Source organism: Drosophila erecta, unplaced genomic scaffold (genome assembly GCF_003286155.1).
Source record: "Drosophila erecta strain 14021-0224.00,06,07 unplaced genomic scaffold, DereRS2 tig00000126-arrow-pilon, whole genome shotgun sequence".
In the NCBI taxonomy this organism is placed as follows: Eukaryota; Metazoa; Arthropoda; class Insecta; order Diptera; family Drosophilidae; genus Drosophila; species Drosophila erecta.
In genome coordinates this window covers 6076535-6103073 of record NW_020825209.1, presented here as the reverse complement: position 1 = coordinate 6103073, position 26539 = coordinate 6076535, and the positions used below count along the sequence as shown (strand labels likewise).

General features: G+C 46.7%; 5 protein-coding genes across 12 annotated transcripts; 2 read left to right on the top strand and 3 right to left on the bottom strand.

The window, feature by feature from the left end:
• Positions 1-363: 363 nt before the first annotated feature.
• Positions 364-4041, top strand: LOC6550119 (coatomer subunit beta). The gene is made up of 6 exons (XM_001977620.3): positions 364-2141; positions 2361-3016; positions 3076-3237; positions 3304-3577; positions 3647-3752; positions 3818-4041. Exons 1-6 carry the CDS (start codon positions 508-510, stop codon positions 3881-3883), a joined length of 2898 nt encoding a protein of 965 aa, XP_001977656.1. The 5' UTR covers positions 364-507; the 3' UTR covers positions 3884-4041.
• Positions 4042-4270: 229 nt separating this feature from the next.
• Positions 4271-5831, bottom strand: LOC6550118 (nitric oxide synthase-interacting protein homolog). The gene is made up of 4 exons (XM_001977619.3): positions 5626-5831; positions 4809-5575; positions 4642-4750; positions 4271-4579 (listed from the first exon to the last, which is right to left on the bottom strand). The coding sequence occupies exons 2-4, from the start codon at positions 5549-5551 to the stop codon at positions 4508-4510; spliced, it is 924 nt and encodes a 307-aa protein (XP_001977655.1). The 5' UTR covers positions 5552-5575; positions 5626-5831; the 3' UTR covers positions 4271-4507.
• Positions 5832-5882: 51 nt separating this feature from the next.
• Positions 5883-7895, top strand: LOC6550117 (protein-serine O-palmitoleoyltransferase porcupine). The gene has a single exon (XM_001977618.3). It carries the CDS (start codon positions 5992-5994, stop codon positions 7564-7566), a length of 1575 nt encoding a protein of 524 aa, XP_001977654.1. The 5' UTR covers positions 5883-5991; the 3' UTR covers positions 7567-7895.
• Positions 7896-8063: 168 nt separating this feature from the next.
• LOC6550116 (cyclic AMP response element-binding protein B) lies at positions 8064-19308 on the bottom strand. 8 transcript variants are annotated; one of them, XM_015155643.2, is made up of 6 exons: positions 18684-18799; positions 13356-13760; positions 12627-12812; positions 12392-12560; positions 10409-10546; positions 8064-9902 (listed from the first exon to the last, which is right to left on the bottom strand). In XM_015155643.2, exons 2-6 carry the CDS (start codon positions 13656-13658, stop codon positions 9694-9696), a joined length of 1005 nt encoding a protein of 334 aa, XP_015011129.1. In that variant the 5' UTR covers positions 13659-13760; positions 18684-18799; the 3' UTR covers positions 8064-9693. The 8 variants fall into 8 exon arrangements, with proteins under 8 accessions (XP_015011129.1, XP_015011125.1, XP_026837503.1 ...); XM_015155639.2 differs by lacking the exon at positions 18684-18799 and adding an exon at positions 14155-14866; XM_026981702.1 differs by lacking the exon at positions 18684-18799 and adding an exon at positions 14583-14866.
• Positions 19309-22930: 3622 nt separating this feature from the next.
• LOC6550115 (allantoinase) lies at positions 22931-26037 on the bottom strand. Its single transcript, XM_001977616.3, has 4 exons — positions 25800-26037; positions 25243-25733; positions 24311-24833; positions 22931-23512 (listed from the first exon to the last, which is right to left on the bottom strand). Exons 1-4 carry the CDS (start codon positions 25903-25905, stop codon positions 23178-23180), a joined length of 1455 nt encoding a protein of 484 aa, XP_001977652.1. The 5' UTR covers positions 25906-26037; the 3' UTR covers positions 22931-23177.
• Between the last annotated feature and the right edge of the window lie 502 nt (positions 26038-26539).

Below are 26539 nucleotides of genomic sequence, written 5' to 3'. Positions count from 1 at the left end.
GAGCTTTAAAGTGTGTTTTTGTGGCTCGTTTTCATGCATTTACTTAAAGTTTCATTAAAAATGTACAATTTTTTAAATTTGAAACTAAAGTAAAGGCGCCAAAATGCACTGTAAGTTTACAGCGCCTGCAGGGCAAGCAATTAATACACAGCGATCTGCGCAATTGTGGCGGCCAAGTGCACTGCGACTGGTTGTGCATTCAAATGCAATATGCTGAAACAAAAGTGGTAAATCGCATTGTTTGGCAGCGTACGCGGCAAAGCGTTTGAAAGGCGTTTGAAAAGCGCGCCAAGCGCGCTCAACAGACCTCTGTTAACCGAAGTGGGTTTGAGGCCCGGCTAGAGCACGGCGCAGCCCTGGCTGCAGTGCGCGGTATTATCGCACGCCGCCACGCACGGTCACACCCATTGCGAACATTGTGACACGTCGAGACCAAAAAAATTAAAAATAAAAAATATTTGTAAATTGGGAAACGGGACGAACAGGCGATAGGAATAGGCAGCCACGATGACGTCGCAAGTGCCGTGCTACACGATAATCAACTCGCCGGACCTGGAGGTGCCCAACGAGATGCAACTGAAGCAGGATCTCGAGAAGGGCGACACAAACGTGAAGATCGAGACGCTGAAGCGGGTGATCAAGCTGCTCCTGAATGGGGAACGGTATCCGGGCCTGATCATGACCATCATTAGGTTCGTGCTGCCGGTGCAGAACCATACGATCAAGAAGCTGCTGCTGATCTTTTGGGAAATTGTGCCAAAGACATCGGCGGACGGGAAGCTGCTGCAGGAGATGATTCTGGTGTGCGATGCGTACAGGAAGGATCTGCAGCATCCGAATGAGTTTCTGCGCGGCTCCACGCTGCGTTTCCTCTGCAAGCTGAAGGAGCCAGAGCTGCTGGAGCCACTGATGCCGGCAATACGCGCGTGCCTGGATCATCGGCACTCGTATGTGCGGCGGAATGCCGTGCTGGCCATCTTTACCATATACAAGAACTTCGATTGGCTGGTGCCCGACGGGCCGGAGCTGATTGCCAGCTTCCTGGACACGCAGCAGGACATGAGCTGCAAGCGTAACGCCTTCCTCATGCTGCTGCATGCGGATCAGGAGCGTGCGCTCAACTATCTGGCCAGCTGCATCGACCAGGTGCACACCTTCGGCGACATACTGCAGCTGGTCATTGTGGAGCTCATCTACAAGGTGTGCCATGCCAATCCCGCCGAGCGTTCGCGTTTCATTCGCTGCATCTACAACCTGCTGAACTCCAGCTCGAATGCGGTGAGATACGAGTCCGCTGGCACATTGATAACGCTCTCGCTGGCACCCACGGCCATCAAGGCTGCGGCCAGTTGCTACATCGAACTGGTGGTGAAGGAGAGCGACAACAACGTCAAACTGATCGTGCTGGACCGCCTGGTGGCCATGAAGGAGCACGAGGGCATGGAGAAGGTGATGCAGGACCTGGTTATGGACGTTCTGCGCGTTCTGGCCGCTCCAGACATCGAGGTGCGCAGGAAAACACTCGCGCTGGCCTTGGACTTGGTCTATTCGCGTAATATTGGGGAAATGGTGCTGGTCCTGAAGAAGGAGGTGGCCAAGACGCACAACGTGGAGCACGAGGACACTGGCAAGTACAGGCAGCTGCTCGTCCGCACCCTGCACACCTGCTCCATCAAGTTTCCCGACGTGGCCGCCAACGTTATACCCGTACTTGTCGAATTCCTCTCCGATACGAATGAACTAGCCGCCGCCGATGTGTTGATCTTTATACGCGAGGCCATCCAAAAGTTCCCCGCCCTGCGCGCCCTCATCATTGAGCACTTGATTGAGGCCTTCCCGCAGATAAAATCCTCCAAGATTCATCGCGCCGCCGTTTGGATTCTGGGTGAATACGTTGAGGGCTCCCAAATCCTCGAGGTGATCGCCGTCATACAGCAGACGCTGGGCGAAGTACCCATGGTGGAAGCGGAGCAGCGCCGCTTGTCCGGGGATCAGACCGAGGAGCAGAAGCAGCAGCAGCAGGGATCCGCAGGCGGAAATGCAGCTGGATCCGCCACAGAGGGCTCTGGCTCCGGAAACGCCAGCAACAAGGTCACCTCCGATGGAACCTATGCCACCCAGAGTGCCTACAGTCTGGCCCCGTAAGTAACAACGTGTTGCAACGTGTACCACAACTCAGCTTGAAGCATCGCATCAGCTTGCACTGATAAAGTTCACTAAGAACGCGCCGACTATCCATTGTTTGGTGATGCGTCATCATAATACGTAGCACCAAAAAAATAGTTTGCCAGCGTGAATAGCCTAAGCAGAGATTACTTTAAGCTGAAAAGGTTTCTAACGCCAGTTTCTGCCTTTTGCAGGGTGGCCAAGGCGGAGAAACGTCCGCCATTGCGTCAGTACTTGATGGACGGCGACTTCTTCATCGGCGCCGCTCTATCCGCCACGTTGACCAAGCTGGCACTGCGCTTCGCGGAACTGGAGACGGAGGCGCGCGCCCAGAATCGGCTGACCACGCAGGTGATGCTGATCATGAGCTCGATACTGCACCTGGGCAAGTCTGGTTTCCCCAGCAAGCCCATTACCAACGACGACACCGACCGCATCTTCGTCTGCCTGCGCACGCTGAGCGAACGCACGCCGGAGGCTGTGTCCGTCTTTACACTCTACTGCCGCGAGGCTCTGGGCAAGATGCTGGATGCCCAGCAGGATGAGGACCAGCGCATGCTGAAGGAGAAGCAGAAGGCCACCGCCAAGGTGCAGCCAGACGATCCGGTGCTCTTCGCACAGCTCTCGAATGGACGCGACAATCAGCTGGGCGAGAACGTGTTCGAGTCCAGTCTGAACCAGGCGCTGGCGGGCAGCAAGAACGCCCAGCTGAGCGACGTGGCCTCGCCGAACAGCAAGCTCAACAAGGTCACTCAGCTGACCGGCTTCTCGGACCCCGTCTATGCGGAGGCCTACGTCAATGTGAATCAGTACGACATTGTCCTGGACGTGTTGATCGTCAACCAGACCAGTGAGTAGTGCATTTTTCAGCGGCTTACAAATCGCTTACATTCATGAAATCACTTCCAGACGACACGCTACAGAACTGCACTCTGGAATTGGCCACGTTGGGCGATCTTAAGCTGGTGGAGCGCCCGCATCCAGTGGTCCTGGCTCCGCACGACTTCTGCAACATCAAGGCCAACGTAAAGGTCTCCTCCACAGAGAACGGCATCATCTTCGGCAATATTGGTGAGTAGTCAGAAGGCATGCCTTGTTAAAATGCATGCACACAACTTATGGTGCCTTCTCCAACAGTTTACGACACCGCCCTGAACACGAATGTGGTGGTGCTCAATACCATACACATCGACATCATGGACTACATCATTCCGGCCAGCTGCACGGACACCGAGTTCCGCCAAATGTGGCAGGACTTCGAGTGGGAGAACAAGGTGACCGTCAACACCAGCTTCACCGACCTGCACGAATATCTCAAGCACCTGCTGAAGAGCACCAACATGAAGTGCCTCACGCCGGAGAAGGCGCTGTCCGGCCAATGCGGCTTCATGGCCGCCAACATGTATGCCAAGTGAGTATCAGGTTGTCCGCCCACGTGAGAGTAGCCAACATTAACTGCTCTCGCTCCGCCTCTTTGTAGGTCCATTTTCGGAGAGAACGCCTTGGCCAATCTGAGTATCGAGAAGCCTGTGGATGATCCCGATTCCAAGGTGACGGGACACATACGCATTCGCGCCAAGAGTCAGGTGAGCACCAGCGGGCACAAACCATCCGCGCAACTTTCTAATTCGTCTTTGTCTTTCGCAAACAGGGCATGGCGTTGAGTCTGGGCGACAAGATCAGCTCCTCGCAGAAGCAGTCAGTGCAGGCGGCCTAGTGGACGTGGAACTGGACGTGGACGACCAGCCACCAGCAGGAGCGACGTATCTAGATGACGTATTCGGCCTCCCGCCCACATTCCGCCAGCTGCAGCTTCTTCAATTTACATTACACGTTACAATTATGCATAAAGAATATATTATACCTTAACCCCAAGATGGGAGTCTTTTCATTTGATGGGGCTTTTCCAAAAGCTTGCCATATCTTAAATAAAGGACACATCATTTTATTTATATTTATTTATATATGAAATACCAAAATGCTGTAGTAGATCCGCATTACTCAACGGAAATCCTGGCAAACTCTGGTTAATCTTTGAGAAATGTCCAAACATTTGTAGTCTCATTGTAAAATTCGGAATATAAATGGTTAGTTGGTTGGTGTTGCTGTTGTACGAGTATCAGTGGATTTATTTTGTTTTTCATTTTGTACAATTAACGCAATGTTAAAATTGGAAAAGATAAAAGGCCTATGTAGCCCTATGTAAAAGATATTGATATACAATTGTTTTAAAATCTGAACAAACTAATTGATCAATTGATATTTTTACTTTGCTAAGGCTAAAATGATTAAATTGCTATTGAAGTAGTGCTAGGGTAGCTGAGGATTACATAAATTCGCCTTAGACCTGGAGCATGGGTCGTTTTTCCTTGGCCTGGAGGTTGTCGTTCGTCGTTGCATAGCCAGTGCCGCCCTGTAAAATGGTCGTGAAACCGTATCAATACAGGAAAGCTGCGCAAGTCAAGATGCACTTACTCGCTGCAGGGGAATGATGTCCTTCTCCTTCAGCTTGCGATCTGTGAGCGGATGGATCATGTCCTTCCTGATCAGCCGCTCCACGCACTCCATGGTCACCACATCGCCACTGTAGTGAAAAAGTAACTATAAAGTCTTTTCGAAGCGAAATTCCGGCGAGAACTCACGTGGGACGCAGCACAGCGCAGGGCACCGCATTGCTGAGTACGTCGTGGGTAATGGGGCACATGTAGCGCGCCTCCTTGGCAATTAGCGAGCGCTTCGAGTCACCGTCCCTGAGCAGCGTGAACTTGACATCGATCAGATCCTTGACACGCAGCGGTTGCTGCGACACCGGGCAGTAGATGGTGGCGTCGGGCTTCTGGGCCTTGGCCAACCCAGCATTGGGGCACTCGGAGGGCAGCCAGAAGCTGGGCAGCTTCTTCTCGTGCCCATTGGTCATGTTGGAAATCGAGGATACGGACGAGGATGCAGATGAAGCTGCAGCAGCGGCGTTTGAAGTCGATGGCTTCTCGCTGGCAACGGCGGAGGAGTGGGCGGGCGTCATCGCTGGCTTCTCGGCATTGACGAAGCGCTCCATGCGCGCCTGCTGCTTGCTGTTGGCCTCCTGGCTCAGTTGATCCTCCTCCGCGCGCCTCAGACGCTCGTACTCCTTCAGCCGGCGGCTGTACTCGTTCTTCTTGGTCACGATGTACTGCAGTATGGCCTCCTTGTCGAACAGGTAGCCATCCTTGGTGATCACCGGCCTGCGACACGGCTGCAGCGTCAGGGAGCAGCAGTCAAAGGATTTCACTGAATCCTTGCCCAGGCGCTGGGCATTTGTTCCGTAGCCGGACTCCGCCGCGTCCCGCTTCTTCTCGTTGTACGTGTATACGGCTCCGGCCGTGCAGTTTCGGGCGTGGCGCGTCATTTCAAGGTAGTTGCCTGCAGTTGGCTTTGGAAAATGTAAATAAATAGTTTAATGGTTCAAAATGGTTTATTTACTATCTGAAGTGTGACCGTGCCAGGATTGCTAGATTTTCTGAGCCAGGTTGAAAAAGCGCCGAAATCTTTGCAAGCTAGAACTCATAAAAACAACGATTTCTGAGCTGCTACATTACTGGTCCATCAGTAAGGCTACAAAACAAACATGTTTATACATTTAACTCAATGTATTATGATTAAATTAAGTGAATACTGTGTGGTGGCTGGTATTTTCAGCTTGGCTATAAACTAGCTGAAAATACGAAGCCACTGATGTGGTATATTCGGTATATTGCGCGGTATATTCTTCGTAAATAATTCCATATCCGCCGATTTCCGGGTTTTTCCTTGATTCCCCCGGATTGGATTGGCTTCGGGCGGCCGGCGATGGATTACCAGTACTTCGAGGAGGAATCGGACTACATTGATCTGGACGAGGAGGACGTCGAAGACGGTGACGAGGAGACGGCCGGCAGCTTGGACTACAGGTTTGGTCATCCGGACAGTGAGGAGGATTACTATTTCGGCGAGGATGAGGATGAGGTGGTGGTAGATGGACATGGAGTCCTGGAGCTGGCCGGACGGCTTCTCGAGAGCCTGCGGAGCTGCGTGCAGCCATCGGTGCTGCAGGTCATGCAGTATGTGGCGCCCATGCTGCTCCTCTGCCTGCTGTGCCGCCTCCTGTGCCTCCTCTACTCGCAGCGCAGACGCCTTACCAGCCTGACACCGCTGCACTTGATCCATTTCGCTTGCGGCTTGATTATTCTGCAATTCACTGTGGGCTACCGGCTGCTCCTCCTGCTACTGCTGGCCGCCGTGGGCTACCTGCTGCTCCAGCTGTTGCGTCTGGGTCGAAGAGGAGCTCAGGTTCTGGCTGTACTCACCGTGGGCAGCCAGTTCCTGTACGAACTTCTCATTTGGCGGCGGCGCAGTGACTGGCCTCAACTTCGCGGCATCCAGATGGTGGTCAATATGAAGCTCATCTCGCTGGGATTCGATCTGACCGCCAGTGGGCAGCTGCAGGCGAGGATTCCGGGTCCGTTCGCCTACCTGGGCTACATGTACAGTCCGGCCACCTGCGCCTTGGGGCCCTGGGTGAGCTTCGCCACCTACATGGACTGTCTGGTGCCAAGGAACAGCTGGATTGTCAGCCTGCGTCGTCTCTTGCCCAACGTCGTGTTCTGCGTGCTGGCCGTGACCGTGTCCAACTGCGTGGCGCCGGCGCTAAGTGACTTCTTCGGGGACAGCTCGCACTTCCTGGTCATGTACTGGGATGCACTGAGTGTGCGCACCAGCCACTACTTTGTGGGCATCATGGCGCAGGCCCTGCTGGTGGCCGCCGATCAGCGACTGGACGGTGCCACCAAGGAGTCGGATATGCTGGGTCCGCTGATCTCGCAGCCCTGGCTCATCGAGTGGCCGCGCTCGATCAGGTCACTGGTCAGGAGCTGGAACATTCCCATGCACGAGTGGCTCAAGCGGTACATCTACGCGTCCTGCAAGCCCATCTCGACCAGGTCAAGTGGACGCACCCTGCTGGCCGTGTTCTGCACCTATCTGGTGTCCAGCCTGCTGCACGGCATGGATCTGCGCATCTACTTGGTGCTTATCTCGCTGGCGCTGCTAGGCGAAGGTGAATCGCTGCTCAGGCGGCAGCTCGCAAGCCTCCTGAATGCCTGCATCACTGCCAATCTCTGTCCGGGCAAGGAACGATGTCGGTATAGCCACTGCCCCAGTAAGCGGCGGGCGAGCTCCGCCTCCTACTGGCTGGTGAGGATGACCAATCTGGCGTTCACGGCGCTGGCCATCTTCCACCTGGCCTATCTGGGCGTCGTGCTGCTGGGCGATGCCCTAGAGGTCGGCGAAGGCGGCGATTCCTTCTTGCGGCACTGGCAACAGGCTGGCTATCTCAGCCACTACATCGGCTTGGGCACCTTTGTCCTTTACCTGTTCATCTCGTAGACTCCGCAGGATCCTACCGGCCAATACTCGCTATGACTGATCTACACGTATTTATAATTGTAATCCCAACCGCATCCATTTGTACTTTTTGTATCTATTCGTATCTTGTAGTCTGTGTGCTGTGTGAGTACTTAATATTAAATTATTCTGTGCAACGGATGCCGTCGGAAGCTTCAATTCGGATTCCAGATGGGGTATGCTACTACAGTTTTGGATGTGGGTCCTTCCCAGTATCCAGCTTTCGGCTTAAGCGACAGCTGCGTATCTGGAGCAAACGCTCTTTCCCTTTTATAGCATTATTTTGATCCAATAGCACTATACTCACGAAAATGCATTCAAATTTGTTCAAATATTTTTTATTGATTTTTTAATGTATATTTTCTTTGTTGTTGGTTTGTTTTGCTTTTGTTTGTTGCTTGTTTTCGTTTGATTTCTCATTGAGACAAATATTTATAACAATATTGTAATTTCTACAGATTTTTCTTTTGCATTCCACCTGCTTTTGTATTTGCAATCCTTTTAGTTCCTGCACGCGATTTATTATGAATCCCTTTTTGTTTTGGGCTGTGGCTTATCCGTTGTGTTTCCATTTACTTTGTTGTTCCGCGCTTACGATTTAGTTATTAAAAGTACTAGCTTAAGAATTATGCAATGACAATAAAAATATTTATTTACTTTGTTGAATGCAACTTTTGTTTGCTTTACTTGCCCTTTTCAGCGTGCCCCCTCCCCTGACTTGGCCAACAAAAAAAGCTGATCTCTGAACTTGCGTTTCGTTTTTTTGTTTCGGTTTACTTTTTGTTTACTTTGCTTTCCTATTTTGCGAAAATTTGGATTCGGACATCAAAAATAGAGCGATATACATGCAAGTTGTCTTCTGGTTTCATTTCCGTTTCCGGTGCTTCGTTTTGACATTGTTTCCGTTGCGCTACGCTATATAAAAAAGTTCGGTCTCTGTCCCCCGACATCATAATTAATCGTATTATCGTATTTCTCCGTCCCTTCGTCTGTTTTCTACCATTCATAACAACAACTGAGTCGATCACAAGAGATAACGAGAGTGTTTGCTTTCTATATATGTATAAATATATATATAATGCAATACATATGTAGCTGTATCCACACGTGTGTTCCGGCCAAGATCCCTCCTTTCGATGGTTCGCCCCGATTCCAAAACTGGATTCGCGTGCTCAGTGTGGAGTTGCATATAAACCGGGCTCCTTGTGGAGTTGCGGTTCGTTTAAAATGATGTAACAAAGTGTCTTAACAATTAATTCCATGCTCAAATCCCAGATGGATTGGATGTTCGATCTAAGACTAATCTTACAGATAAAATTGGCCGGCACACACGTATGTATATATACAGACACACACATAAATCAAGTGAAACTTGCGATCCTTGAACAATTTGAATTGGGAGGCTCAGAAAACCCATTCGCCCGCTCCTTCACCCATCTATCCTTCCTGGGATGTGGTGGTTTTGGGGTTTTGGTGTTCTGGGGGTTCGGGAGTGCTGGTTGACTATATCCTGACATATTGGCTTACAACAATTCGCTAAGAAAAAACACTTTCGCTAGACACGCACGTCCTGCATCAATTACGAATTAGGTAAAACAAAATATTTAATTACAATAGGTGTAGGGTAGGTGTGCATGTGGGTGTGGTGAAAGGTCTTAGGCTACAGAAACACATGTTCGTAGGTAAACTTCAGTATCGTTAAGTTAGCGAATAAACTAAGGCGTAAACTAAATCATAAACATAATATTACATCTTTAAATTACAAACATAATTACATGGTGTGTGCGGCAGATAGACCCGACCCTCTGCCCGTCCCATCGCGCTTCGGTCCGTCCGCGTTCCAACAACAAACACGATCCCTCGACACACAGCTCATATTGTACACGCTACCCACATACGAGTATAGCATCCTATACGTAATAGAAATCATGATATGCGGCCGGCCCGCGGCGAGGATCGAACCATCATCGCTGCTGTCGGGCGTTGTCCAGAACAGAGTGAAGCGGAACCGCAGCGCAGTCGTCGCCGTAACCGTATCCGTATCCGTATCCGCAACCATAGCCGTAACGGGAGGCGGAGGCGCAGGCGGCGCCAGAGCCCCGCCCACATTCAATCGTTCTTGGTCTGACAGTAGAGCTCCTTGAGCGACTTCAGCTCCTCGATGAGCGCTTTGTTTTGGTTCTCTAGCACCGCCACTCGATTCTCCAGGCACTTGATGTACTCCTTCTTCTTGCGCCGGCACTCGCGCGCCGCCTCCCTGTTCTTCTGCAGCCGGATTTCGCGCTTACGGGTCTGGTCCTCCGCTATGCCGCTGTTGTCTGTAAAACAAGGATACAAGGATTCAAGGATTGGGCTGATCAGTGAGCTATAAACGTTGTGTGCATATCTCCCAAAGCGGAACCCTCTGTAACTCGAACTGAATTTGATCTCATTGTTTTATACTTTGCTTTCGCTAGTCGGATGATTTGGGGTTTCACTTCGATGTTAACACAAATTACATGCAAAAATGTTTAGCCATAATCATGTTCAACCAATTGATTTGAATAAAAACCGAAAATAATGCCAGTATGAATGGAGCCATTTGAATAAATTCATAGAAAATCTGAAGTATTATCAAAATGATCAATTTATATGCTGCATGCTGTAGATAGACGATGAATAAGTCCCATGAATGCGCCACGTGCCGCAGATTCATCGCCTAAATCCAGCTCGAGAACTTGAGAACTTAAAGTTGAAAGACCCCTCGATTCCAGTTCGATTTACAAGTGTCCTGCCAAGTTGGCAACTATAGCGCTACAAGCTAGTTTTGGAGCTGGGCTATTACTGGAGTTGTAGGACATCCGATTGGACAGGTAGTACGTGGTATCCAACTGCATCAGGGAGCTGTTCGCCGCATTGCCCCCCGCTCCGGTCCCCGCCAGCTGGGAATTGAGCACGCCGTCGGATATGGGAAGCGATGCGCCTGGGATGGGTTTCGATTCGAGTTGGAGTTCGATTTCGAGTTCAAGTTCGATTCCGATTCGAATTCGGTTGGGGGGTTTAGTTGTTGTTTGTTGTTGAGTTGTTGTTGTTGTTCAGGACATAATTGAATTTGATATATATATTTTTTTTTATTTTGTTGTTGTTGTGGGTTTGGTGGAGGAAGGCATTGGAAAAGAAAACAATGAAAAAAAAACAACAGTAAAAAATTATAAGAAAACATATTTTCCATTTTTCAGCTTTCAATTGGAAGTTTTGAAATTTCGGATTGATATTTTTTTTTTTGGTTTGGTTTGGTTTATGAACTTGAGTGGTGTGTGCGAGCGAGAACGGCGAGCGAGCGAGCGAGATAGGTAGATTGGTTAGTCAAAGAGTGGAGAAAAGCTTTTGATTAACGGTTAATACTATTGAATATTGGGCATGATGGGTTGTGTGTGTAACAACGGCAACAGCAGCAGCAACCACAACAACAACAACAGCGATTACAGCAACAACAACAACGACAGAGAGGCGGCGAAAGAGAGAGAGAGGGAGGGCGGGAGAGATAGAGAAAGGCGGCGAAGAAGACAGCACCAATAGTTGTAATTCTTAAATAATTGTAAAAATAAATCATTATTGTTGCTGCCTTCTCTCCCTGTCTATGCACATGGGGGTGTGTGTGTGTGTGTGTGTGCGTGTGTGAGTTGGTGCAAGAGTGCGCGAGAGTGTGTGTGCGAGTGAGAGGTTTATTTACAGGAGAGAATTGGAAAATCGTGGAATCTCTACAACGCGTCCTCTTGTCCGCCCATTCTCAGGCAAGTTTTCCGTCCTTTTGTTTATCTTTCATTATTTTCACTTTGTTAAAGCAACATCAACAACAACATCAACCAAATGATAATGGGGGCGGCGGAAAAGGGGCGGGGTTCCCTGTTGTACGGCTGCCTCAAATGACATTCCTAATGGTGTACAGAAAACATGGCGAGTAGTCCTTCACAATCTATGCGTTGTATATACAATTACAGTTGAGATCCAAACAAAAATACTCAATGTTAACAAACGGGTTTGCATTATTTCTACCTCTCTGCTCTGTTTCATAATATTATATGCAAGGCTCAACGAAAATATACTATCCTCTAATATGTTTTGAGTGCAAATGGACTAATAGGATAGTTTCAAGTAGTCATAAATAATAGTGAGCTTTGAAAATGTATATTAAATGTCTTTTTATTCAGTCTTTAATTTATTCTGGTTATTATTTTGAACTTCAATAAGTATAGATTAAAACGTTTGGGCCAGAGAATCTTATTATTGCATTGTTAGAAATGTCGCCTTATAAACAGGAACAACCTAGTGAGTGCTTTAATATATTTACAATAACGATTTCTCAAAAATCGTTAACTGATCAACTGAGCAAATTGGACTAAAAACTTCTCTGATAAAATAGTAAATGCCATTTTTCTATTGGCAAAATTCGTGGCGTTAGTATACTCTATATTCCTCGCAATTAACGATTTTGATATGGATCATTTGCTAAAGCGCACTACTACAACGAGTGTTTACAGTGTTACTTAGCCAACCGCTACTGTACAAGATGAACGGGAGATGTGATTATGGGGTTACAAACACTGGAAAATGAATGGTGTCTGATGGACGGACCGATTCTCCAGCGATATGGAAGTGCTGGGAGTGGTTGAACGATCGCCAGGCGCAAGTGCATCGTGGAATGAACGATGAGGGGCGATCAGCTTAGCGATGCGTTGGATTGTTAGGCGATATAGTGGTTTAAGGAGCGACAGAGATGTGTTCGAGTGGGTGTGTGTCTGGTGGAGAGATCGTCCCCCGGATTTACCGCTCATGTCCGGACCGCTGATCTCGGTGAAGATCTTATTGTACGACGGCCGTCGCGTCAGCTCGCTGCGGTGGTGCTGGGAATCGTCGTCCGACAGACTCTCGTCGCTGTCCTCCGGGTGCTGCGTGTTCGGTTCGGGTTTGATCTTACACGGAAAGGTTGGAGGGATCTGTGTGCGAGGGGATCGAGGGCATTAATAGAGTTCGGTTCGGCGTGTGCTCCCCGAGCTACGCACTTTGTTACGCACTTGCACTGCATTGCCAGGTGTCGTGTGGATCACCGTCGAGTTTGGCGGCTTGGCCACGTAGACCACCTTCTGCATCGCTGTGGCGGCGGCCAGCGCCTGTTGTTGCTGCTGCTGCTGGGTTCCAGCTGCTGTCTGTATGACCCCCGAGGGATTCGCCTGTATCACGGATTGCACCTGCGGGGATAGAAGGTCAGTGCATTAGAAACGCTCTTGGTCAGGGTTATTGGCCTCAATCGGACTGGCTTTGTTAGCCTTGTATTCCCTCTAAACACTGAAATGTATACTGTAATGTAACTAACAAACATCTCGTGTTGTATTAATATAATTAAAAATCCAATCAATTTGTAAGTATAGTCAATAATATTCCAACAAAATCATTATGAAATAGCCAATGTTTGGGGAAATACATTTAAAACTTTCTTTTTCTGTGTAGTTTAACTATAGAAAAGATAATACAGTATTTGCTTTATATAGTCATTGACCATTTAATGCATACATTGGTGAAAGAAATGGATTCTAAGATTCTAGAAATGGATTCATAATTCTAGAAATTATGGATGCAAAATCTATAGTGGGGCTATTTAGTTAGGATATCTGAGTTCCCATACCAAAGAAAGCTTTTAAGTGCTTCTGCACTGAAATCCTTTAAAACTACCTTTGGCTGGGATCCGTGACACCTGACACTTGACACCGGGCACCTGCTCCCCGAATGCTCACCTGCAGTCCGTGCTGCGCCAGCGCCTGGATGGGGTATTGTATGTTGCAGTTGGCGGTGGTGGTGAGCACGGAGGACGCTCCGCCTCCCTGGGCGTTGTTCGTCGCACCCGTTGGACCGCCGGCCGTTGTACTTTGTGGGTTCTGTTGCTGCTGCTGCTGGGGGTTACCGCCTCCTCCACCGCCACCGACTCCACCACCGCCGCCCCCCGCTGCCGCCGCCTGTTGGGCAACGACATCGACCACGTCATTGGAGCCCGATGCCGCCGACGAGTTGCCGTTCTCCTCGACGATGCTGTTGTCCATGTTGCCGATCCTGGCGATCTTCAGCAGCACCGAGACGCTCTCCGACAAGTGCTTCAGTTTGGCTACCGTTTCCGCTTCAATTTGGCCAGCTTGAAGACGTTTCTACAATGGGATTGAATTGGATTGGATTGGTTTGGATTACGGTGTCTGTTCTCGGTTTATCAATTTCTCATCCGGATTCTGATTCTGAATCCGTTGCTGTTTCTGTTTCTGGGCGGGATTGGCATGGGCTCGTTATTGTTTTGGGCCGATGACGAGTGTGCGTTGTGATGACGATGATTATATTGTGGCTGTGCTGCCGATTGCTGACTGATGGAACTCAAGTTCCCCCAAAGGAAAACAACAACAATAACAACGCCGAGTCGTGAGTATTTCGGTGGAATGACGTCATGACAACGTTGCGCGCGCGTGTTTGTGAGTGTGTGTGTGTGCCAAGAGGCAACAAAAAAAAACAGAAAAACACACACCACACAGCAAAAAAAAACAGTCAACTTACTTTCTGATGACATCACTAAAAACGTTGCTGCTGAGAGGCCTTTGTTGTTGTTGCCGTTGCTCGCTCTCTTTCCGCCTCTCTCTCTCTTTCTCTCACTCTTTCTTGCGCGCGTGTGTGTGTGTACGCGCGTTGCACGCTGCGCTGGCAACTTGTTGAAAAGTCGCGCTGGCCAGGCAAATATATAAATACGTGCACAGCAACAGAGCAAGGCGGAGTTCGAACCCTAAAACTTCCGATACATTTCGTATGGCATCGCGCAAAGGTTTCTTATTTGTTTCCTCTTTTTGGGAGAACCCCACAGAACACACACGCACACTGAAACACAGCAGCGAATTGGTGCGACAAGTTGGCAGCACGCACACACACAACACTCTCTCGCTCTCTCTCGTTCTCGCTCGGTCTTGCTGCCTGTTGTTATCGTTGCTTACGTTCTTTTTAGCTATTCGCAGCACTGAAACGCGTTTCTTTTGGCGGCAATGGCGCTGGTTCGGCGCGTTTCGGACGAGAATTCACGCGTTTTCTACAGCCAAAACAATCGTGCGCAACGATTTATTGATAAACACCGTTTTTGCGCAAAAATCGTTCACTTATTGCTGGCTCGCTCACCTAGTGATGTAAAAAAAACATCGATGCATCCGGCAGCGATGTTTTAGGGCGATATATTTCGATGTTTTGCTTAATATCGATGCCACATATCGGCTGTTTCATTGAAAACTGTTCAAAAAAGTGTGACTGTGGCTACGAAATGAGCAACAAGCAGCACGAAAAGGCTACCAGAATACCACACTGGTTGAAAACTTTGCTCAAAGCATGGTGCTGTGCTTGGCTAAAACAGCGGGAACTTTTCGAAATTTAATTTGTTTTTTTTTGTTTTTAAGTTTTTGTTCCTAGGTTTTATTTATTAATCTACAAGTACATCATTTTGTTTAATAATTTAAGGAACGCGTTTGCATTCACTTCCTAACTTTATTTCAAGTCTTTCAATTGCAACTGAAAATAATTTTAAGTCCGTTCGTTTAATGAATCACTTATTAAAGTGTTATTCTATTAATTCAACACTGAGAGGTGTTCAGCTGGCACCGAAAAAAAACAATTAGCAATAGCAAAATAGTTACTTTTTCAAAATAGTTTTCTATCCAAGGATTTAAGCGCGCCTAAATACTAAAAACTTTGGCTATAGAAAAACAGTTGTCGGTCTGTTTTATTTCGCTACCCCAAAAAACAGTCTGTTCACATATGTAGGTGCAAAAAACAATTAGCCTAAATGATATTCTCGGCTAATTACTTTACAGCTAAATAGTTATTGGCTGCATGAGCTGGCCATGACGTCATCGCGAGGAAACTTGGCGGCAAGCTCGAGCCGTAAAGCTGGCCTTAAAAACAGACCTCAGATTATTCGAAGCCGGCAACAGCTCCGAACAAATAGTTAATTAGCGCAATGACTGTGCCCCGTTTACTTTTCCTCTGAATTGTAATTTCCAATTCCATTTGCATTATTTAGGCTGCTTTTTCAATCGACTTCCCTTTGAGTGACATAATAATTGCCATTAATAACGACGTCGCACGAACCCCCAACCGGCCCCACCTTCTCCGCCACCCCTTTTCGGTTGTGGACCCCAAAACGCCGGACTGTCTGAACCACCGACCTCGCGGACTGACTCACTACCCAAATCCGCATTACCTCTGCGGCGGCTGACATCACTGGCTAATGAAGTTTGCCGGTGGCCGCAGAAAGGAACTGTAAATACGGCTCCTAAATTACATTCCTAATACACATATATGTATGCATAGGTATTAAGTAAGTGCGGTCAGCACAGTAGCCGTTGAGAGCCCGACCATAAATTGGCTGAAATATGCGGCTCGCGATTTGGCTGTTAAAACGGGCTTGCATACCACACAAGACCACACCGCCTACACAGAAAGAAATGAAGACTGCTCTCTATTTGTAGTCTTGCATTTACAAAGGTCAATAGTTGGTTGTTTACCATTTCGTTTTAATTAAAAATGTATCACATCAATGGGCCATTTCAACCCAAATGGAATGATTAAAATATTAATTGGAACTTCAACATCATATTGCATATCAACATCAACATATCATATCATATATGCATATGCAACATGCCTATCATATTTCAACATCAGCAACATCATTGTTGCTTATTATACGTTAAAATTTGTAGTGAATAAAATGAGTTAATGAAAATAGGGTTCTAAGTTATTTACGTTCAATAATAATAAGCAAAAAATAAATAACAAATTTCCTAACTATAAATATGTTCTTTTCTTATTAAGTTTGTCTTTGATTTTTAGTTGTTTCAAAAATTAGATATGGCAACCGCTTTTTCTTGCTCCTCAGACAAAATCACAAAATATATCAAAAAGATTTTGAAAATCCTTCCATAAATCCGTTTTAATAGAATTTCGATTCACAAAGATTTCAAATCAGACAAAGTGTAAAATGTGTAGTAGAAACATATAAATATCGCTCATACGACAAGTTGGCTGTTATACGTTCGATTTCCACACCAAAAGTGCACGAATAAAACGGGGTAATAATTGTCGAAACTATATACTATATACTTCAAAGGATTAGAGTACTCAAGCTGCGGTGTTATTTTGCTTAAAATAGTTGTTGCCTTTCGACATTAGCACAAAGCTCAACGTTGTTGCTCTTGCATTTCAATCAATTCCAATAAGTTTGCATTTTGCTTTTGGCATTCGATTTGCTCTGACCGCGCCCCGTCCGCCCTCGTTCACCTCCCCCTGTTTTTGCACTGTGTATTGGCGTACGCAAAATTGACGTCAGCATTATTTATTTTTACTCGCTTCCACTGCGCTGGTGTTTGAATCTGAATCTGAATCCGAATCTGTTCTGTGTTTGTGTTTGTGCTGGCTTGCCTTCTGCGAACGTGTCGGTGAATCTCTGCCGCCTTCGAACGCCCAACCCCCCACTTCGCCCTGCAGCACCTCTTTCATTCTAACGCTGTTTGCATGGCTGAATTAATTAAAACTTAAATAAACGTGCAATAAGAAAAAACCGAGAAAATAATAAAACGAAGAAAAGAGCCACAACAGTTATTGCTTGTCATGAACAAGCCAAGAACAAGAAGAAGCGAGCAGAAGAAAGCGAGAGAAAGAAGCGAGACAGCGCCATGGGCGACAGGTGTTGTCTGCGTGTGCGACAGAGACAGGGGGAGAATTGGGGGCATTACGCCGGGCTTATCATAGAATCCTACAATTTTGATAGGGTCCCATCTAACCAGGTCCCCTACTTCTAAGTACACCGTGAACCATCGGAGCCATGAATGCGGTACTACCTCTTATTTGGAATTTTTACTCTTACGCTCTGGCTATTACTATATACAAAACAATCCAGTGTTACTAATTTGATATTTTCCACTTTTTTAATTGTATTTCTTAACATAGCCTAGTGAATTTTTCTTACAGTGTGCGCTATCAGCTGAAATGGGTGTTTGTGTTATCATGTCGACGTATGTACTTGCCGGATAATTATGCACGACGGCCCCAACCAGTGGAGCGCTTTAAGTGTGCCAGATTAGCAGAAAGTCGTAGAAAGTGGAGGTTCAGCAAAACGCTGCGATTCGAATTTTCCGAGTGAATCCCCAATATTAGTCAGCGTTCATTTACGATTGCCTCTATATCTGAACGATATTTGTTAGCAGTGTCAAGGCAATAGGGCTGCACCGAAAGGAAGGGACACAAATCACAAAAGCGTTTATGTTGTATCTAGTACCTTACAAATCTTGAACGAAAATACAGCTGAAACAAGAAGTCCGAGTTCAAAACCAGGAACAAGAATTTGAATTCTTCACACCGAAGAAAATATATTTTTGCTGTTCAATATATATTTATATATTTTTGAACAAGTTGATTTTTTTGTATAATGCTTCACGTATGAACAATAAAACACTAATTTAAATTTTTAAGATTTTTTTTCTGTGTGCAAACGCTATGTCTATCACCCCATTGCTTTTCGTCAATATATAATTGATAAGCATAATCCGAGCCACTTTTTCCCTTTCTTTCTCTCTTTTTGTGCCTTTTGCATCACTCCTCGCTGTTATCCGCATCCATTTCAAACATGTTCTCTCCCTTTCCTTCCCTATTTCCCCCATTGAGGATCAGCACTCGAAAGTGTTTGTGCTGTTGCACTCCCACTCTCACCCCCTTTCTCTCGTTCTCCCTCTCTTTCGCTTTATCTAGCGAGTTCTTCGCATTCCCTCAGTCTACAGTGGAACTTCCATAACTAGTACATCTGACAAAAAAAAGATTTGAAAGAAAGCAACGACTTTCAATATAATTTTATTTTGTGTACATAGTTGTATAGAATACGCATGAAATGTTAATGAAATCCCATCATCCTATATATCCTATATATTTTATAGCGGTCAAAAAATTGTATGGAAAACGAATGCATAACAGATCGAGCTATTAATATGGCAATGAAATGATGAGTGGACAATTCGTGCTAGCCAGGTCTGACTGTACCTGTGTTTATCGCTTACCCGATTTGGTTGATGCGTTGTTGTTGCTGCCTGTTGACGTTTGCTGACTAATAACAATAAAATCTTTGCATAACGGCAAACATGGGCACTACACGACAAAAAAAAGTGTGAGTACAATAACTACAACACCACACGCGAGTGTGTTTTCGCTCCGTCTCTTTTCGTCGACCGTAAGCTGCAAAATTTAAGAGCCGAAAACCGACACAGAAGGAATTCAAATGGTTTTTTGTTATTGTTGCTCGTTTTCGTGATGTTTGCTTTGCATTTCAGTGATTACGTCAAGATTTTTGTTATTTTACGGATTTGTATTTGATTACACGCTCACTCACACACTCTCAATATTGTACAGAAAAGCTATAATTATAAGCACTGAAGCACTGAAAAAAAAACCTGTGCGGCTCTTTGTGGTATCTTTTCGGTTTTGGCGCTCAAAATTCGCCGATGTTAAATCGTCACCTTTGTTGTTCGTGTTGGCGCCTTTGTTTTCCCCTTTTCTCTATTTTGCCGCCACTTTGCTTGTGTGTGCTTGTGTGTTTTTGTGTATGTTTGGAAAGGCCGTCTGTTCTCTACGTAGCTCTAAAAAGCACTGATGATGACTGACTAACCAGCGGCGACGCCGGCAGAGCTGCCCCAGCTGAGCGAGCATATGATTTGGAGCTTCGCCTCTCCTCTCCTTACCCGCTCTCCTCTCATTACCTTGCCTTGCCTTGCCTCACCGCTCGCCCTCCTTTCCCTCTCACTCACGCACACAATTGTTTCGTAATTGCTGTTACTCCGTTGGAATAGCTTCTTGTGCAGCAACAACAAAGAGAGCACTGCGCCACGTCAAAGTCGACGTCGTAGATTTTACTCACCTTCACCCCACACACACGCACCGAGACACCAACACACACACCCAGTGCATGCATAAATATTTTTAAATAGCTAAGGCGAAAGCGAGATAGCTGCTGACGTTATCGCCTTAGCGCACAGTTATGGCGTAGCAGAGCTTGCTTGCCGACTCGCTTGCGCACACGCAGTGACGCCTCTGTCGCTCGCAGGCGCTACGGGTGTTGTATACTTTTTGGTGCGGGTTTCCATGACGATTCTTTTGTTAAGAGAGAGTTAAGAATGGAGAGCAGATGGTATGGAAGTAGATGATTGTGCTATCTGTTATCACCATCTTTGTCACTCGTCTGCTGCCCAGAGGAGCGGGTGTACTTCACCGTTATAACAGTATAACTGCCCTTTTTCAGCTTAATGTGTGAATCAGCATTATAAGCATTATAATTGCATGTGCATATGTAGTACTTATGTTGCTGGAATGATCATAAATAAATGAAATAAATAAATAAATAAATAAATAACTTTAATAACAGTTTGTTTCTAAATTGTAATGCATACTTCATATCATTTTACATTGTGTTCACATTTCCTGGGATAGATTTTAATTTTCTTATACTTAATCTGTAATTCCAAAAGATTTACTGCAAAACAACATTAAATCACATCATAATAAGGAGAAACCCTATCTGTGCTGCCATTCCTCTACTCCACTTTTATGCATGGGGGCGTGCAAAAAAAGCAAAAAAACAAAAAAGGAAGCATATTGGTTGTAGGGGTCAAGTCAGGGCTGCGAAGGGTTTTACCTCCGACCCGGATTCCTAACTCGCTTTTTGAGCCATCGCTGCGGGCAAACGGGGATAGCATTTCATTTTATCAACGCTGCGAATGCGTAATGTTTATCTTTCTCGCTACACATGACCCATCCCCAAGTGCCCCGCCCCCTTTGGGCAGGCTTGACGTTGCGAAAGTTTTCGTTGTCGTTTGTGGCTCACATGGCGTATGCGTTACGTGGGACCAGGCCACATCGAGTATACGCAGCGTTGCCTGCCAGTGACAGGCGAAATCCACTCATAAGCACCGCTCACCCGTCGACGCGCAGCATTTAATATGATTTGAAACTGTGATCTGCTTGTGGCATTTATTTAATAGGAATGGGGGCTGTTCGTAAGCGCGTTGGGCAAACCGCTAACCGAACCGCAAAGAAATAAAAACACCTTTACTCCATTTGCGTGATATTGGCCACCAATATTAACCCTCGGCGGCTCAGCGGGCCATTTTATATCGAAAGTTTTATTGCATTAATTATAGGTAGCGGAAAGTTTCTGCGATGAAAATGGTATAATTTAATTATAAAATTAATCAAATTGAATACATCGACATTGTTTCAAAACTGCACTCTTGCGGAGCAAATTGCATTTAAATTTAAGTGCGCCCCGCCTTTTGCGGTTCATGTTTCATCATCCAATTGAGTGAAGTTGAGTTAGACTACTGAATATGCACGCAAAATTTTGCGTAATTATTTAGGCAGCAATGAAAGTGCACAATCGCGCTCGATTTGTTTCATGCGTAATGACTAATTCACAAATTAGTTTTGCCGAAAGTTTCCATTCCTGGGTGCTAAAAATAGCGTCACCACCGTGGGGTTAAGAGCGTGGGCATCAATGACGCAGGCAACAGTCGGGAATGGGGGTGGTTGGTTGGGGCATGGGGCATGGGGCACACAAGTCGCTGTATGATACGCCAAGAAGAAAGAAAAACAAAGAAATGCGGAAAATCGAAACGTCACCGGACACAACAACGTCAAGAAGCTGAAGGCGTATTTACGGGCCAAGCCTCCGCCGATTTATTTCCCTGCCCTGCCCCTCCCCTGCCTACCCCACCACCCCCCTTGCTTGACCATTCCCATGCCACTTCCATTGCTATTTCCCGGGGGAAAGCTCAGACAAAGCGGTTTATGCGTGGTTCCATGTCCAAGCTGATTGACTGCCGATCTCTCTGTCTTTGTCCGCCTGCCTCAGTCTGTCCCGCTCTTGCCCCCTTAGTCTTCGATTCGCCGCGCAAAGAGAGAAAAAAAAAGAATACCGGAAAATAGCTCCTGACAAATACTGGAAAAATACTTCATTTGGGTACTTAAGGGCCTGAAAACAGGCTTTTGGCGCCCAGGCTAGCTTTCTCTTTGACCTACAAACATTTCTCGATAAATCCCAAACGGTTTTTGTGCCTCTTAAGAACGGATTTGGAGCAATGAAAGGACTAAATGTTGAAAATAAACAAATTTACAAATTCTATTTAATAGAATAATGCGTGAAATGTAATAAATGCATACATTTAAAGTAAAGTGTTCAAGCTGTTGAAAAGTATGCGCAAATTAAAAGCATATGCAAATTTGAGGTAAAATTTGATTAGGATTCCACTCTTGTTGCATACTTCTGCTTTTGTTGCATACTTCTGCTTTTGTTGCATACTTCTATATTTGCTGCATACCTTTGGCTTTTGTTTTTTTGTAAATCGGTTTTATACTGCCCAGACTCCATTGTCGGATGCAACTTCTGGGCTGGCTAGCGAGCATTAAAGTTGGATCTTTTAATGTAACCAAATCACGGCATAAGCCGCTGTGCGCTCCGCCCAACCGCTTAGATAAACACGCCCACCCAGACGCCCACACACACACGCGAACACACAGATACACGTAAGCACACGCGTAAGTTGTGCAAAAATTGAGTTGACGCCCGGCACGCAAACTTAAGCTGTCATCCGCATGCCTGGAAAAGCGACGCAAAAGAGACGGAAAAGCGATGGAAAAACGCGTGGCGAACACACATGCAATGGGTGGGATGGCTCGCTGATGGGTTTCCGTGAGGTTGGCTGGTGTCATGTTTACGCTGCGTTGCCACGCGACAACTTGTTGCACGTCCTCAACCTCAACACCACAACCACCCTCCGACTCGTCCGCGTCCGATCCTTGGAGCGGCAGAAGGAAACATCAGCGAAGTGCGCAAAAGTGGGGGAAAATAGAAATGGGAAGGCAACTTTCAGCGCTGAATCCGCTCGTTACTCTAAATACTATCAAAAGCCCACTCAAATAGAAATATGAATATTCGAAAAAAAGGCAAAATAATACCGAACATATCGAAAGATTGTCTACATGTTGCTACATTTTCTGTTTAATCTGATAAGCCATTGTTTGTGACATAAAACCAAGATTTTCGTTATTATTAGCATGAAATTTATTGTGCAAACGAGCAACGCTTTTCTGCGAAAAAAATCTTAAGGGATTTGCAAGCCACTTACGAATTATGTGTTTAAGTACACACTAATTGGTACTTTCAAAACGAATGAAAAACCTCTTCAGTTCAGACTGAAGGGTTATGTCAATTAATTGAATTGAAAAAAATAGGAAAAAAACTAAAGCCAACAAAATGAGTTACTGTTTAAAGATGAGGTGTAAGAAGGGCTAATTTTTGGAAGCATTTGCTGGAAAAAAATAACTATACCCATGGGTAAGTGTATCGCTAAGAAGGCAAGTTGACTACGGAATATCAACGAGCAAGGGCCAAACTCCTAATGATTTTAATTAACAAAGTTTGCCCCCGATCCAGCTCAGTCCACCCCAGTCCACCCCAGTTCACCTAAGTCCATTTGACGTCCAACGTGCTGCCGTCCCATCCCTCACATGCTCACGAACTTGACCAGTTTTCGGCTGCTCCTCCGGAGTAGCACCTTGCCCAGCGGCTGGCCGAAGCCCTCGAACTGCTGGTATACATGCAGGCCCCGCACCACCGTGGCATGCACCACGCCGCGCAACCTTTGACCCGCGTACGGGGTGGCCTTCGTGGCCGTGTGGAGCAGCTCCGGACCCACGCTGAACTCCTCCTCGGGACTCCACACACAGAAGTCCGCATCGTAGCCCTCGGCAATGCGGCCCTTCGAGGCGGACAAGCCGCACAGGTTCGCCGGCTCCTGGCACATCAGACGATGGATGTCCGCGATGGTCAAGTTGCATCCTGGAGATGGACAGAGGTGAGTTCGGAGATGAGAAAACTGTGTGAAATTCGAGGCTGTACTAAGTCAACTATTTAGAAACTACTTCGCAAATGCTATATTTGAATTGTATTCGAAACTGGCTGGTTAAGCTGAATATTGCAATTTAATAGGTGACAACTCCCAATTAATACGAGTACGAGTATATGGCAGTGAATGAAATGTAAAACAGAAAAAAGTTTTAATTATGTCGGAACTTTGTGGTTTCGAGTTTTATTTTGAATGGGGATAAGCTAATGATAATTAGTTTGTTTGTTGACAAAGCCCAATTAAAATATATTTAATTAAAAACGTTGTCTGTCGGAAATTGCTATTATTTGAAATGCTTATCTGAGTTTTTAGTACAGTTTCTCTAGCCCAAAACGGAACTATTTTGCTATTTATAACAATGAAAAGTTCTACAAATAATGCAAACTCTGGCATAACCTTTTCCAAATACGGAATTTAAAACACACACCCCCCCAAAGGCATATTTCGTGATAAACAAGTTATAATTGCGTAACAACTTTCACGCTTTCCGGTGATACTCAAGCATTGAAATTAATTTGCGACCAGCGCCAATCAAAATGTGCACTCATAAATGTGCCCTTGCATTCACATAAAATGGAGCAGAGCTTCCTGGAAGCCAGCACGAGTCCTCATGTGCAGTGAGTTCTCGGAAATTGAGCAAAGTTTCTGCACATGCGGCGTATGCTTGATATTTGCCATTCAATCCCCTTCAGTTAGCACTAATGCGATTTGCTGTCCCATTCCATGCTTACCCCTCCGTTTCCCCGCCGTCCACACGACCGGCAAGCTGAGTTGCAGCGAGTTGATGCCCGGCCACGCCTTCAGGAAGTTGCCACGCCCCCTGCCACAGGTAAGGGCGCGTGCGCCCGGCGTCGCCGGCGAGTGATCGCTGCCAATCATCCGGATGGCTCCGCCCAGCCGTATAGCCTGCCACAACCGCTCCTGATTGCGGCGCTCCCGAATCGGTGGCCAGGTCTTGTACTCCGTGCCGCAATTGGGCACATCCTCGGCCGCCAGGGCCAGGTAATGCGGACAGGTGTCCACCGTTAGATTCCCGCCCTGCCGGCGACACTCCTCCACCAGCGGCAGACTTTCGCCGCTGCTGCAGTTCAGGATGTGTATGCAGCGCCGCGGGTGACGACCCGCCAGTCGGCAGAGCAGCTGCGTCGCCGAAATCTCCATTTGGGCTGGACGGGTCACCAGGAATGTGCCGTACTCCCGGGGCGCCTCTTCGTCGGGCTGGATTTCGGTGGTCAGCGGCAGTTCGGCGTGCACCTGTCGGAATGGGAAATGCAGGTACTCAATTAAGTCATATCTTTGGGCTCCAAAATGAGGGCAATGCAAGTTATCTATAGCCCGCACAGTTGGCCATTAGTGGAAACCCATGGAAAATTTCACTTTCAAATTATGTACACATCCACCTTAGAAATCGGTTTGGTGATGCAAAATTAACTGGCATTCAACTTGAAAGTTTATCTATTAAAGCTAAATTAAATTATTAAGTAAAAGGGTAGGGTGAAGCAGAAAAGCCTTATTGGAATCCACCTGTACATATATCAGCATTGTAAACAAGTGAAAGCCTAAGGCACTTAAAAAGATACTGCACTTGGAAACTATGTGAAAATCGAAACATGTCCACATTTAATACATGGAATGCGCTGAATAGCAGCTTTTGCCGACTTACCGCTATTAGAGCATCACCTTCAGCCTGATCCTTGTCCAACTGGGAAAGAGCCTCCTCCAGCTGAGCCTCGTTAACGGCGGGAAATTCCTGGGAGACGGGCGCCGCTGGATCGCACAGTGTGCACTGCAGACCCATGACACCGGCACTCAAAAGGGGAGCCAGCTGAGCCCCGTTTCCGGGCACCAGACCACCCCAAAAGCCCACGTCCACATAGATCTTTCCGCGGGCCGTCGATGTCTTGGCCTTGAGATGGGCCACACTAACGGTGGGTGGTTGGGCGTTGGTGGGTCGGTCGATGATTGTGGTGAAGCCACCAGCTGCCGCCGCCTTGGTGGCACTTGTAAATCCCTCCCAGTCCCTGCGACCCGGCTCGTTGATATGGACATTGGCATCAATCAGACCCGGCATCAGTACCAGGTCCCCAAAATCGTATACCGATTCGGATTCTGTGTTGTACAAATAGGTGTTGACCTCCTGCGGTGAACGCAGCACTAAGTATGGGGTGTTCTAGGCGTTATAAGGGCTTAAATGGGGTAGTCTGTAACGGGTAAGCTTACCTCTTCGTATAATGCCCTCGGTGTCCACGACAATGCCGCCATGGATCAGGTCGTTTTGGGTGCCATCGCCCGTAAAAATTCGCCGGCTGAGAAACAACAGATTCATTCTAATAGCAGCTGACTACTGAGCGAGTTTCTTCTACTTTAGCTGTCTACTCTACATATTCATCTATTTTCGGAGATCATGGGAGAGCTTTCGGCTGAAGAGAGCAATTCTTCTATGCACACCCTGTCCCTCTTTGCGCAGTTGGTTATTGGACACACATTGGACTGAGTTGGACTGTTGCACTGAAAAGAAAAATATTTACGGAGCACACTTTCAGAATTTGTTAAGGATCTACTTTCGCAAAATTGGGACTTTCAATCTGTGGAAAAGTCGACCGTCTACCGTTGAGTAATTGAATTCGGGATATAACTTTTCGGCAGCTCACCTTCTAGTTGCCCCCCGCTTTTTGGCTTATTAAAAACTAGAGAAGAAAAAGAAAAACGGAAAAACTTTGTTGACCCACAGCGGAAAAGGCAAAAATCTGCTTAATGAAAATCTAAGGCCACCCACCCACCGTTTCATTTCTTTTGATGTGTGCGTGTGTGTGTGTGCATGAGTGTGCGTGTGTTTCTGGTACGTGTGCCGAACTTTATTAAAGTGCTGTGCGCAACTTTTGAACGTTTTGTGTGTATTTTTTTTAACTTGTCGGATTTATTTTGTGTTTGTTTAATTTGTGCAAAATATTTTAATTGGT

Bases quoted from the DNA above. Each gene is read 5' to 3' on its own strand.
- LOC6550116 (XM_015155643.2), bottom strand. From the start codon at position 13,658: ATGGACAACAGCATCGTCGAGGAGAACGGCAACTCGTCGGCGGCATCG. The intron at 12,813-13,355 runs GTGAGCATTCGG...CTATCCCCGCAG, and splicing joins TGGCGCAGCACGGACTGCAG to GTGCAATCCGTGATACAGGC. The intron at 10,547-12,391 runs GTAAATCCGGGG...AACCCATCCCAG, and splicing joins CAGCGGTCCGGACATGAGCG to GCGCATCGCTTCCCATATCC.
- LOC6550115 (XM_001977616.3), bottom strand. From the start codon at position 25,905: ATGAATCTGTTGTTTCTCAGCCGGCGAATTTTTACGGGCGATGGCACC. The intron at 25,734-25,799 runs GTAAGCTTACCC...CCCCATACTTAG, and splicing joins CGAGGGCATTATACGAAGAG to TGCTGCGTTCACCGCAGGAG. The intron at 24,834-25,242 runs GTAAGTCGGCAA...CCATTCCGACAG, and splicing joins AAGGTGATGCTCTAATAGCG to GTGCACGCCGAACTGCCGCT.
- LOC6550117 (XM_001977618.3), top strand. From the start codon at position 5,992: ATGGATTACCAGTACTTCGAGGAGGAATCGGACTACATTGATCTGGAC.
- LOC6550118 (XM_001977619.3), bottom strand. From the start codon at position 5,551: ATGACGCGCCACGCCCGAAACTGCACGGCCGGAGCCGTATACACGTAC. The intron at 4,751-4,808 runs GTGAGTTCTCGC...TTTTCACTACAG, and splicing joins TGCGCTGTGCTGCGTCCCAC to TGGCGATGTGGTGACCATGG. The intron at 4,580-4,641 runs GTAAGTGCATCT...ACCATTTTACAG, and splicing joins ACATCATTCCCCTGCAGCGA to GGCGGCACTGGCTATGCAAC.
- LOC6550119 (XM_001977620.3), top strand. From the start codon at position 508: ATGACGTCGCAAGTGCCGTGCTACACGATAATCAACTCGCCGGACCTG. The intron at 2,142-2,360 runs GTAAGTAACAAC...TGCCTTTTGCAG, and splicing joins AGTGCCTACAGTCTGGCCCC to GGTGGCCAAGGCGGAGAAAC. The intron at 3,017-3,075 runs GTGAGTAGTGCA...AATCACTTCCAG, and splicing joins GTTGATCGTCAACCAGACCA to ACGACACGCTACAGAACTGC.